The sequence below is a fragment of the Lasioglossum baleicum genome, chromosome 1 (assembly GCF_051020765.1).
Source record: "Lasioglossum baleicum chromosome 1, iyLasBale1, whole genome shotgun sequence".
Taxonomy (NCBI): domain Eukaryota; kingdom Metazoa; phylum Arthropoda; class Insecta; order Hymenoptera; family Halictidae; genus Lasioglossum; species Lasioglossum baleicum.
This window is the reverse complement of record NC_134929.1, coordinates 20579693-20593134: the sequence shown is the minus strand read 5'-3', so window position 1 is coordinate 20593134 and position 13442 is coordinate 20579693. Positions and strand designations below refer to the sequence as shown.

General features: G+C 40.0%; 1 protein-coding gene across 1 annotated transcript in view; it reads right to left on the bottom strand.

Moving 5' to 3' along the window:
- Positions 1-11055: 11055 nt before the first annotated feature.
- Positions 11056-13442, bottom strand: part of LOC143207386 (14 kDa phosphohistidine phosphatase) — a 73822-nt gene continuing 71435 nt past the window's right edge. Inside the window, exons 4-5 of the mRNA XM_076420810.1 lie at positions 13282-13409; positions 11056-11247 (exon numbers count right to left, since the gene is read on the bottom strand). Of these exons, the coding sequence (XP_076276925.1) occupies positions 11155-11247; positions 13282-13409 (221 nt within the window). The 3' untranslated portion in view covers positions 11056-11154. The remainder of the gene's footprint in view (positions 11248-13281; positions 13410-13442) is intronic.

Genomic DNA, 13442 nt, shown 5'->3' with positions numbered 1-13442 from the left:
AGTTTCTAAAAACAATCATCGATAATAAAAGATTATTAGACCGCGGATCTTCGTGCAAAATCTCGTGTCTCGATTTTAATAGGTTGACAGCGTTGCCATGATGTTCTTAAATTTTTATCTCCACTGTTTTAAGCTTCGACTACTAATGTTAATGTTAGCAGTTCAATTAATTATTCGACTTAAATTCGACAGAGAAATTTTACGAAATAAAGATATCGTTACTAGCAATCCTTTCATATTCTCTCGATTGCAATTGATCGGCGGCAATGCGTTGAAACGTACGGATGATTTCCGTGACCTTGGCCCGCGCACGATCAAGTGCTCGATCGCTCTTCGGTTCCAGGGGATCGCGCGTGTTCGGCGATCGTTTGCGACGAACGCGAGCGTGTTTTCGTCGGAGGCCGTAGGCGCGAATGGGGATGGGATATTATTAAACAAACAAACAAACAAAAAATGTTTTTCTGTGATAAATCCAAAGAATCTAGCCAGATCGGCGTCGCCGTCGCGCCGGTAGACAATTTTCTAGCCTCGGGACGCGTTTGCATCGATGTCAGAGAGTGTGATCCATGGAGAGAACGAGAAACGAACGATTGTGTCTTCGAACAAATGTTGAACTGCATGCGACTGATGAATATCGAACGAACGAACAAAAAAAAAAAGAAAACGAGGAAACAACAAGATCGAGTGTATCGTGGTTCACAAACCATGGGGGGAAAAAGGGGTGACCCATGTTCGCGATCGTGTCTGTGTGCGTGTGAGCGAAAGGATGTTAGGGGGGGGGAGGGAAGTATCTTTGAAACCTTACAACAAACTCTTTAGCGTCGTAACAGAAGCAAGCATATGACCAAGTTCTTAAACGATGACATTAGCGGTAAACCATTTAGCTCTTATCGGAAAACGAGGTGAACAAAAAATGATCTAGCTCTAACTCGAGGAGTACATACGTATAAATGTAATTTATAAACTCTAGTGGTAAAAAAAAAAAAAACGAAACACGGAGAACACAAACACGCTCTGAACGCGGTCGATCGACGCGGACAAAAGCGAGGAGACCGCGACGCGAATTTTTCGTCGAGGAACGGTATCCGATCACGGTTATTTACGGGACTGTAATTCAATCGAGAAGAACTATCGAGTCGAAGGGTGGAAATTCAGGAGAAGAATCTGGAGGGACGATGACGATTTTTTCGGATCGAACAATGGCCGAGGATCGACCGGAAACCGTCCGTTCTCCCGGGACCGGAAGTCATCGTGTTCACCGAGGTCGAGGATGCTTCACTCTCGAGATGATTCCCGGGATCGAATCGGACTACAAAATCGAAGAATCGACCAAGAGGAAGAAGAGCCGGGCCGACTATCGTCTCGTTTGCTCGTCGTGGATCAGAGACTGATCGAATAATGCTCGGAAAGTATAGTGAACGTTGAACCGCCAACGAATAACCGCGAGTGTTCTCTCGCGACGCGCCGGATTCGATCTCGACCGGTCCTCGGATATATATAAATTGGGAAATGGGACATCGAAGAATCGTTTCTCGAACCGAATCCAATGTGCGATTTCATTACTTGCATTTATTTATAATAATAACGATATAGGGGGCAGGAATGAGGAGGATCGAAGCGGATTCAAGGAGTGAAACACACGCGAGGTCGCCGTAAATGGAGTAACACACTACGATTAAGAGTTTTTCTACTTATCTATACATATTATATATATAAATACATATACATATATAAATAATATACATATACGTATAAATATGTACACGTGAAAGACACGCCGGTATATGCATCCGATATTTATGTATTTATGCATATATGCAGGGCGGCCTGGGCTTTCACGGCCGAACGCTGTCGATCGATCTGAATCGGAAATAAATGCTATGGAAATGTGGGTCTTTTCAAGCTTCGTTGCAAATTCTAAAGAAAATGTTACCGCGTGTGTCAGACAACTATCAAAACGTTTGATAATCTGTAGACAGCGGAATTTTATGCATTTATAAGAAAAATGGATTGATCAAATACATACGAACGTATAAAGGCATTAATGGTATTTAATGGTGCTGGTATTTCTGATTTATTAAAATTGTTAAAAGAGGAAATTGCATTTTTATTATAACTTCTGTTTTTTAGAATGTCTGGTAAAGATTGAACGAACTACCCTGTACTTAACACATTTATGTACCGACAGTTTATGAATTGATAATAAAATCATCTTTCGATGGTGCTCATGAAATTGTTAGGTTATGTTATGATGAGGTTCATAATTGAAGTTTTTAGAAAATCGTCAGTCACGGGACTTATTCCAAATATTACGGAATAATTAGATAACGTGTTCACAGAGAAGTGTCCCTACCCATTGTTTCACTGTTTCAACTAATTTCACATTAATCGAGCTTGAAACGACCCACGATCGAAAGTACCATTTTTCTGTCTGAATATGCGGACGATTTTCAGCCGCGAAACCCCGGGACACCCTGTGTATGTATATATATATGAGTACGTGTGTGTATATGTATAAATATATAAGATAGAAGCTGGGTACGAACGAATAAAAACGAGACCGTAATAATATTCACGCCGAGACTCGCCCTGTCGATAATAAACGATTTGCAACGCGAATAACGAACGAAGGACAGCTGGATAAACGAGAAAAGGGGCGACGAAGGATGGAGGAGGGGAGAAATAAGGGAGGAATAAATATGAGAGATAAACTTCGTCACTAGATCTCTCGGCTCGTCGTCGAGCCGGAGCTCCGTAGAGTTTCATACTTTTGCAAATAATCGAAATCTCGTCGATACACTAATTACAGCGATATCTCTCTCGCTCTCTCTCTCTCTCTCTCTCTCTTTCTCTCTCTCTGCGTAGGACAAATGTAGCGTAGGAGGGGCTCGAAGGGTAGATCCATGGATCCGAGATTTTTATCTTTACTTTCGCCTTTTCTTGCGGTTGCTTTCGAACAGGCTCAAACACAAGTACGATCGAGTCTGATGGAACCGCGACGATTTTCGAACGAGCTTCGCGAGATCGACACCGAATTGTCGCCGACAGATCGTCCGATCGAGAACAGAGCGTGATTTTTGCGCGAATCGACGTGTAGGGTTCTGTACAGACAAAAAAGATCGAAGAGATCACGAAAAAATACGCGACGGATCGTTTAATTCAAGAGTTGCCTTAATATTAGAAAAACACGTTCACAAAACTACCATTGCACAGCCGAGAGGGCAGGTCGATCCTTCGTTAGATCGCTGTCACGATCGAGATCGATTTCTTCTGGCTGTTCGGAAACGAGATCGCAGAATTTGTCTATACGTGCTCAGTTCTTCGCGAATTCAATTTCTCTGGTAACTATTCATGATAAAACCGATTAAACGGGAGCCAGGAAAGTTTTGTGTTTCTTTAGTAAAATGGAGATAATCCTGGTCGCGTGTCCAGTTCTAACAATAAGGTGGTTTACAATTGTGCTTGTATCTATGTTCGATTTCTACCGTTGTATAAAAATATAAATGTGAATGTGTGTAGATCTAAACGTGTCACCTGTCCATTACGTCTTATTTCTACCGCAATCATTCTGGAGCAGAACGATTTGAATTTGTTCAGCGAGTAGATCGTGTCAACGATTTATTTGGGGCACGATTCGCGAAGACGAGCGCTGGAGATCGAAAGGAAAGTGGGAGAATCAACGAGAGAAATCAGTAGAAAACTGGAAACGGTTAGCAACAAGTAACGAAACGAGAAGGGACACCGATCGTGCAACTTCCAGGCGACAATTGCGATAGACTGCGGACGTTCATGCGAATTTTCGACTACGATTTGATTTCCCGTAGAGCTAGCTCCCAGGGACGAGCAATTTCCTAGCACAACTATGCAACTCGCAATCTTTCGAACCTGTAGGCACATAAAACCACGCAGTTTACTTGTTTTTTCGAGAGAGTCCGCGAATTAAAGTGCGAATGAGGACAAATTCAGGAGAGAATGAGAAGGAGTGCGTGCGAGTGCGAATGATCCAGAGAAACCGGGACATTGGCGATCGAGAGAGAGAGGGGGAGAGAGAGAGAGAGAGAGAGAGAGATATGGAATTCCGTAGACCCGTTTAATAGTCGCGCGTACCGTTGTTATATACGTTGTGTAAAGAGGGAGAGAAAACAAGTGGTAAAATCCCATTGAAAGCTTTAACTTTGACTAAACTAACTTTAAAAAGGGTATAATAGGGGTGTAACGCAAGCGAGTGCTGCTGCCAGTTGCGTGAATGGCGGACGATTGCCGGTTGACTTTGCGCGAGACTGTCGCCGACGATCGAATCGGGAATCGATTCTGTTCGAGTACGATCTACAACGAAGGTGCGTACGATATGTATAGTGCATCAAATATCGCCACCAGAATTTCTGACTGAAGGATAAAATGAAGGATAAATATGTTGAACGTGTAAAAATATCTCTTCCTTCGACGATTTTATTAAGTCGAACGCAGAACGATTTTTACGTATTCGGAAACTGAATAACGATGGAAAAACATCCGGAAATTCCGGTGGTGCTAACGATTATGCACCGATAGTGCAATCTACCTCCGAATGCGCCTCCCGATTCGATTTTCCCTCGACCCGTTGTCATTTTGCACAACCACGATGATTCAAAACTTTCTTCCTTGAAAATTGCTTATTTTCCGTTGATTACCATCGAGAACAGAGATGAAAGAGACGAATGACGATAGATTCTGTTTGGAATCGCTATCACAGATCTGACTCGATTATGGCAACGGGTTCGAATATCAGGCAAGACGGTAACCGGTTCGCGCAATATCCCGGCAATCTTCGCGTTACTGTACACTTACTGTATATTACTTATACATATATACATAAATATATACATATATACATATACATAGACGTATGCATACGTGAAAATGCAGAAGGAACACTTGTTTTTCTCGGGGCGAGAGAGAGAGAGAGAGAGAGAGAGAGAGAGAGAGAGAGAGAGAGAAAGAGCAGATACTATCTTTATGCGTATTCCACCTGTCCGCGCCACGTCGAGAACGCGAACAGGATCGATAAGAGTGACAACGACGTTTAACCTGATAACCAGGAGACGTGAATTAAATTACAATGCTGGATCGAAGGATTTAGCCCTTTGAAACTTGAAAATAATGTGAGAAATTACCATTATTCGTGAATCTTTTATTAGGTACGTAATTAAATTTACAGAACATCAACACTTCAGTCGTCTGTATGTGAACATTCATCGTCAAAGGGTTAAACGTATCTCTCCTGCATCTGAATTACATTCTTTTACAATTTTCTGAACTTACTCTGTGGTCGATATTTATCCTGTTATAAAATCCTGTTGTAAAATCAAACATCGACCGGGTCGTCTGCAACCGGAAGTCAAAGTGGACTCAGATTCTGCCGTCCAAGGGTGAATTATCTTATTGGACGTCTGGGAGATAATTATCTTATTGGACGTCTGAGATTTAATTATCATGCTTGACGATGAAAGATGCGCGATTCAACTTGGTTAGCGGGTTAAACGAGCAGAAACACGCGGCGTGCGACCATAGATCTGCGCACGGTGGTGTAGCAGTCGTTTGCGGAATGGTGTTGCGAGAACCTGGGCCCAGAATCGGCGATCGGCGATCGGGAATCCTCGTTTCCGAGGTTCGCAGGCTTGCCGTGACGCAGACGTTCGATTGTATTAATTCCTTGTTCTCTCCGCACGTGAGAACAGAATGTTTTTTCGCATCTGCCAGCGAGTGAGGCCCTCGTGCGCCGCGAGAAGGGATGCAAATATATAACGAAAAGAAAGACAAACAAAACTAATAACAAAAAACGATACAACTCTCGATTTATTCATTGAATCTACGAAATAACGAAGAAAGAAAAACTACAAAAACGACCGGTTCGGTGTCGAGCGTGAATGTAAGAGCGAAAGCGAGACGCGAGCGAGAACGATTATAGAACGAGAGTACACGACCGTAAACGTGATGCATCATTACTTATGTATTATGCAGTAAAAACGAGAGAGAAGATACCTACCTTATATATATATATAAATATATAAATATTATATATACATATATGAGCGTATACCATGTATGTATATATACATATATACATAGCTAGTTCAATTTGCAAATTAGTGTGTATCGTCGCTTCGAAATGCCCAGTCATTACTCGCCAGAATCCAAAAACCCAACAACCGATTTCAAGTTCATTCTTTTTTTAAGGAAAACCAATAAAATAATGTGTTAAAATAATCGATGTTCTGTGTTTATTCGAGGGTATGCACCTTGCACCTTGTAGTCATCCAATTTTTACAGGCTTCCGTACTCCAAATTCTTCGAGTTTGTGCATCAAGTTAACCTATAAATTTATTTTCTTGAATTATTGTATTACAATAGAACACTACAAAATTTCATTACACGCGTAGAATTTGAAAGTACCGCCGCCAAGGTCGAATTAAATGTTTCGAGAATCGATCTGTGGGAACAGAAAAGTTTTTCAACTCGATCATCTAATATTTCTTCCTAATTGTAAGACTAATTGTAACTGTCTATATATGAGGCGTATACATATAATTGTCCTTGCCTTTAACAAGTGCTTAAAACTGACAATGCTTTAAAATCCGACTTCCACGGACGCATACACATCTACCAAGCTGCAAGCCACCGACGAGATACTATTAAAAACTGCCAGCGCACACAAGAGAGACAGGATTTTATATCTCGTCTGTGGTTGCAGTTTGCAGTGCTTCGACGTCTGACTTTTTCTATGCTTTCGATTTTTTCAGAAACGCTAGAACTGCACCAAGTCGATCGGAATCTAACCTGTTCGACGTTAGCATGGACTACAACCCAGTTTTCTGCATTGGCAGAGATTAGAACCCATTGGGATTCTATGATGTATGAGATGTTACTATCCCAGACGAGAAGTATAGGACACGAACAATATTAGTATACATATTGTACAGGCATTTCGGTGTACCTTTTATGTATGACTTATATATGACATAAATAAAGACTATATATTAAAAAGAATATCTGTGTATTATATTTATTGAAACCACTAATTTTTCCCGAACTTCCGACTTATAGCTCAGTTGTACTACTGAATTTTCGTGCCACCTCCTTCGATATCATATTCTCCTAATACAAAATTCAATTTTCGAGGTTTTCAAAAATTTTCGCCAATTTTCGGCCGTCTGACTTGTCGTTGACTTGTTCTACTGAATTTTCGAAATTTTTCGAGCGTCTGGCTTGTCGTTGAGTTGTACTACTGAATTTCGAATACCTCCTTCGACATCATGTTCTCGTAATACAAAGTTCCATTTTCGAAATTTTCGACCGTCTGACTTGTCGTTGACTTGTACTACTGAATTCTCGAAAGTTTTCGAGCGTCTGACTTTTCGTTCACTTGTACTACTGAAATTCGTGCCACCTCCTCCGACATCATGTTCTCCTAATACAAAATTCAATTTTCGAGGTTTTCAAAAATTTTCGCCAATTTTCGGCCGTCTGACTTGTCGTTGACTTGTTCTACTGAATTTTCGAAATTTTTCGAGCGTCTGGCTTGTCGTTGAGTTGTACTACTGAATTTCCAATACCTCCTTCGACATCATGTTCTCGTAATACAAAGTTCCATTTTCGAAATTTTCGACCGTCTGACTTGTCGTTGACTTGTTCTACTGAATTTTCGAAATTTTTCGAGCGTCTGGCTTGTCGTTGAGTTGTACTACTGAATTTCGAATACCTCCTCCGACATCATGTTCTCCTAATACAAAATTCAATTTTCGCGATTCCCGAAAATTTACGCCAATTTTCGGCCGTCCGATTCGTCGTTGACTTGTTCTACTGAATTTTCGAAATTTTTCGAGCGTCTGGCTTGTCGTTGAGTTGTACTACTGAATTTCGAATACCTCCTTCGACATCATGTTCTCGTAATACAAAGTTCCATTTTCGAAATTTTCGACCGTCTGACTTGTCGTTGACTTGTACTACTGAATTCTCGAAAGTTTTCGAGCGTCTGACTTTTCGTTCACTTGTACTACTGAAATTCGTGCCACCTCCTCCGACATCATGTTCTCCTAATACAAAATTCAATTTTCGAGGTTTTCAAAAATTTTCGCCAATTTTCGGCCGTCTGACTTGTCGTTGACTTGTTCTACTGAATTTTCGAAAATTTTCGGCCGTCTGACTTGTCGTTGAGTTGTACTACTGAATTTCGAATACCTCCTTGCACATCATGTTCTCCTAATACAAATTCAATTTTCAAGGTTTTCGAAAAATTTTCGAAAAATCAAGTTTTGCATTAGGAGGACATAATGTCAAAGGAGGTGGCACTAATTTCAGTAGTACAAGTCAACGACAAGTCAGACGGCCGAAAATTGGCGAAAATTTTTGAAAATCTCGAAAATTGAATTTGTATTAGGAGAACATAATATCGAAGGAGGTGACACGATTTCAGTAGTACAACTCGACGTCAAGTCTGACGGCCGAAAATTTTTGTATTGATACTAGGAGGGTTCTATTTTCAAAGTTTCCGAAAAATTTTTGGGATTTCTGCATTTATAGGTATCTTCTAGATTTTTCCATAATTTCTGCAGGGTGGGAAATAAGAACACTTTAATTTGATGTAAAAATATCCTTTATTTACTACCATAACATTACAATTTTTTATGTAGTGTAATATAGTGTAGGAAAAATTGCGTAAAAATTTCTATACTTAATTTATCGCTTAACAAAATACAACACATTCCACGACTCAAGATACGCTTGTCGTGACGAAAACTGCGTGATTCTACCAAACAGCTATGAACCGTCGTAGAGTACGAGACTAGTCGCGATATGTGACGACTGTCAATGGTATCTTTGGATAGATGGATTCTTTTCCCATAGGCTCTGTAACAGAAAGAACTTTGTTTAAATTTATTCAAACAACCATCAAACAATAAACCCGAATTAATAGAAAATATAAAATTAATAATTCGGTTTGGGATAAGGGATGGTTGGGAGAAGGAGAGATGGGACTTCTTTGTGGAGAGGGGGTGGTCAACGGAAAAAGCGAATGAAATGATAGAGCAGAGGAGAGAGCGGGTGAGTGGGGAAATAGTAAAACAGGAATAGAAGATACAAGAGAAAGAAAGATGGGAGAAGATAGAAAGTTCAAAGTCCAACAAATGGTATGGGATGGTAAAGGGGGAGGGACTGCCAGGATATCTAAAGAAAGGATGGGGGGAGAGTAAGTGGCGGAGAGGGTGGCTAGATATAGACTAGGGAATGAGATGATGGGAGAGAGGTATTGGATGAATGAGGATCGGAGAAAATGCAGAGTGTGTGGATGGGAGAATGAGCCGTGGGAGCATGTGTGGGAAGTGTGTATGAGGGTGGATGAGGAAAAAGGGTGGCAGGAGAGGATGTGGGAAGAGTGTTGGAAGATGAAGGAGGAGGGGATGGGTGGAGGAAGGGAATAAAAGAAAAGATTAGGATGGAAGTTGAGCGACCGGAAGGGGAGGTCCACGGGTATGGAAGGGGGGTAAGAGAAGGGGTGCGGGAAGGGGGGTAGGGAGAATAGGTTAAGATATTTAATAAGAGCTTTTGTAAATATACAGGGTGTCCCAAAATTCCTTCAACAGCCGGAAATGGGAGGTTCCTGAGATCATTTGAAGCAACATTTTCCTTTGCAAAAATGTTATCCGCGGCTTTGTTTAGGCGTCATTAACGAAAAACACAGACCAATCAGAGCGCAACCTAGATGCGAGTTGGCACAGTCGGCCCGGCGCACCAACTGTCTCTCTCTATACAATATATAATATAATCATTCGGGTTGAACGTAAAATCAAAATTAATTTAAATTAAAGTTAAATAAACTTCATTTCAAGATGAAATTATCGCGAAAAAACAACTATTGAAAATAATGGAAATCCAAATAAATAATTTTGATCGCTATTAAGAGGATGAAACGAGAAAACGGAACGCACCACGTAACTTTCGTGCACTTTCTGTATTCCGATTAAATATGACGCAATAACGAAGTAATGAAACTCACGTGTGTTCACTTTCATTTGTAATTATACTAATGACACCGAGGCCGCACACTTGGGTCCGCGAGGGTCGCAGGCACGGTGCGACGGTGGGGTGGCTACCCCCGAGAATTTTTCATTGATGGAGAGAGAGGCGAGAATTGTCCCCACGTTCTGAGAATTATTCCACTAATGTACTTATTCGAGTCACACACGATCTCCCATGAGGCTAGCAGTCTTTACATCTCGTCGGTGTGCAAGCTGATGTAATTCACCAGCTACCGTTTCATTTCGGTAGAGTCCGCTATCGTACTGGAATATTTTCTACAGAGTCGGTAATTCAGAACTGTAGAAAATTTCAGTGAACTCGCAATTGCCCAAGCTATTTCTTTTGGCTACCAAAAATACGACACATCCAATGTTCAGGTAACAATTCGCCGCCTGAATGTAAGAACTGGGTAACTTACAATTCCTTATTTTAGAGAAATTGATGAAACAGTATTTTAAGGTTTTAATATTATTATAGTGAAACCGCTATTTTAAACATGATGCCATATCTGCTTATATTTCTTTATTTTAAGTGAAACAATACATGAAAAAACATCATTTTGGATTTAAAAAAATTTTTTTAAGTTCGAATTGGCCATTTATAACATAAATAGAAATCTGTATTTATTTTTTATTTACTTTGAACACTGCTCACTAAATGTCGTAGATCACTTTGATAGGTTATATACCCACTTTTTACATTAAATTCTACTTGATTTCGTCTTTAATACGAAGTAGATAACTCAAAATGTCCAAATTTCAAGTTACCTAGTTCTTACATTCAGGCGGCGAATTAAAATGTGACTTGTGTGTCACGATAAGTGGAACATCTCGTAGTATTAATATTATTTCGAACACTACAAATTTTCAATCTTTATGAAGTCGTATTTTGTTCGAATTTGTGAAGCTCAAAGAAATGAAAATTATGGCATTTTCTTATCTAATTTTGATCTTAAAACAAGAACTCCGTAAAGATCCTGAAAGAACTCTACAAACCACGATTATTACAAAGCCTTTATTTTACTCGGTAAATACATTGAAAATGATCTTGGTTCTTCAGAAAACAGTGGCGTTGCGGCAAACTTCTTCCTCCTTCCGTTTAATAGCCCTCGTCCGACCAAGTGATTTTATAATCAGGATACTTCTTTTTCAAGATTTCAACGGAAACCGCATGGTCTGCCGGTCCGAAGCCCTGGAAAATGAATTGTATTGTCTCGGTAAATTACAGCCGTTTCTCAATAACAACAGTTGCTGTGCTTTCCTCGAAGAAACGCGTTTACAGAATCTTAAAGTGATTCTCGATCCGCAACGAGGAAAGACGAGACCCGAGGCGGCGTTCGAATTGCTTTCCCACGCGTCGCGTGTCAGTGGCTCGCTTTACAGTTTAGAATTCTCGGAAATTTATGAAGCCCTTTATCGTAGTCTAAAGAACCGTTCTGAGAAATCGCGGATAATTTTCGTTCATAACACACGCCGCTTAAGTCGACTTTTTAATTGTATTTTTTAAAAGCGTAAACACACTTCTAACGAGAAAATTAGAAACAGAAATTGTCAGGATGGTAAGTACCATCGGTCAGAAAAAAATTCATGAAAACTGTTAAATTTCCCAGCGTTTACACGAGACGACCCTCTTTATGGGGGCAGATGGATTGGGATTGATTTACAATGCTAATTGCTCGGAACCGTGAACTTTTGCACGATCAACCGAAGTTTACCCCGCAAACAGAATTTCGAAGGGAATCCGATCTCATCTCGCCTCCGCCCTTCCAATCGTTATCTAATTTCGATCCGGACCCGACTTTTCCACTCGAGTTAACAGTCGATCGACATTTTATCAACGCCCAACAACGCTCGCGCCCTGGGAGATTTTTCAAACTTCGGATATTTAAAGTTTAATTGACATCGGACGATAATTGAATCGGTGAAATCCCGCGGGAGCTCGCGATGATTACTTCGCACAACGCCGCTGGATCTTTCAATTAATAATGTCGCGAAGATTCGCGGCGCTCGTTGATTGCGCGAGGATAAACAGAGGACTCGAAATAATTAATTGCTCCCGGATCTTATCCTCTGGGATTTTCTGTCGAGCGAGAGAATCTTTTAGACCAAAAATCCTTGCAGGCCATTAACCATGATCGAATACATTGTTTAAGTGTTTTATCGATTTCTTTTAGGGGTCGTTCCCTTAATTATTAACATACTGTCTATTGGGTTGTTGTGCGATTTTAACAGAGTTGGGCAAAGTGTAATTTCAATTACAATTACCAATTACTTGCCAATTACTGCAATTACAAGTAATTCTAATTGGTAGTTGCAATTACAACATTAATTAGATACCTACTCAATGGGAATGTCTAAAAAGAACAGACAAAAAGCATATGTTAGGAAATATTTATTATTCATTAAATATTTATTTGTAGCTAATTATTTGATATTTCACAAAAACAATTACCATTACTTTCCAAAATTACCCTCATTTCAAAGTTGGAGTCGGATAATATATATAACATATGCGTTTTATTCGCTCTTTTTAGACCATTTTTCCATTGAGTAGGTACCTAATTACTTTTTTTTGGTACCATTTTGGCGTTAAGCAATTGCAACTGCCAATTACAATCACTTGTAATTGCATTAAAATTACTTGAAATTGCAGAAATAAAATTACAATTACATGTAATTGTAATTGGTAATTGGAATTACTTTGGCTCAACCAGTAATTGTAATTGCGGACCACAATTACAATTACAGTAACTGTGAAAGGAGTAATTGCAATTACTTAACACGATTACAGTAATTGTAATTGAGTCTAACAATTACTTCAGTGTAATTGTTCTTTTAAACCACTAATTTTTCTGTTTTGGACCATTTAACCGTTTTCTTATTGTAATTATTTTGCACATGTAATTGAAGATGTAATTAAATACTCATGTAATTAATTACTGAACAACTCTGGATTTTAACATGCAAATGTTATGAAACAGCCGGATCAAAATATACTATTACAGTTTACTGGTTAATCTTATAAACAAGTGGCAAGTCAGACTCGGTTCATATCAAGACACCTCGTAGTGATCACTAATCTAACGTTAGCGTGGCAGACCACAGCTCTCGAGGCTTCAAGATTCGCCGGGTTGTTTGCCAAAGGACTCGTGGAGTCCGTGGGCAAGTGTCAATAATCGATTGGATCGATGAGGCTCATTAGCAGACGACTAATTCCGTGATTTACCTGGGAATAACCATAGACTTTGATGGTCCTCTCGTCGGGATCGTGCTCAATTCTTCCACCACCCACGCACTTAGCTTTCAATGAGCTGTGCGACTTCAGCTGCTCGCAGGTCTCGTCGAAGATATCCGCTGAAACAAATAAAGTCCTCGATTAAATTAGAT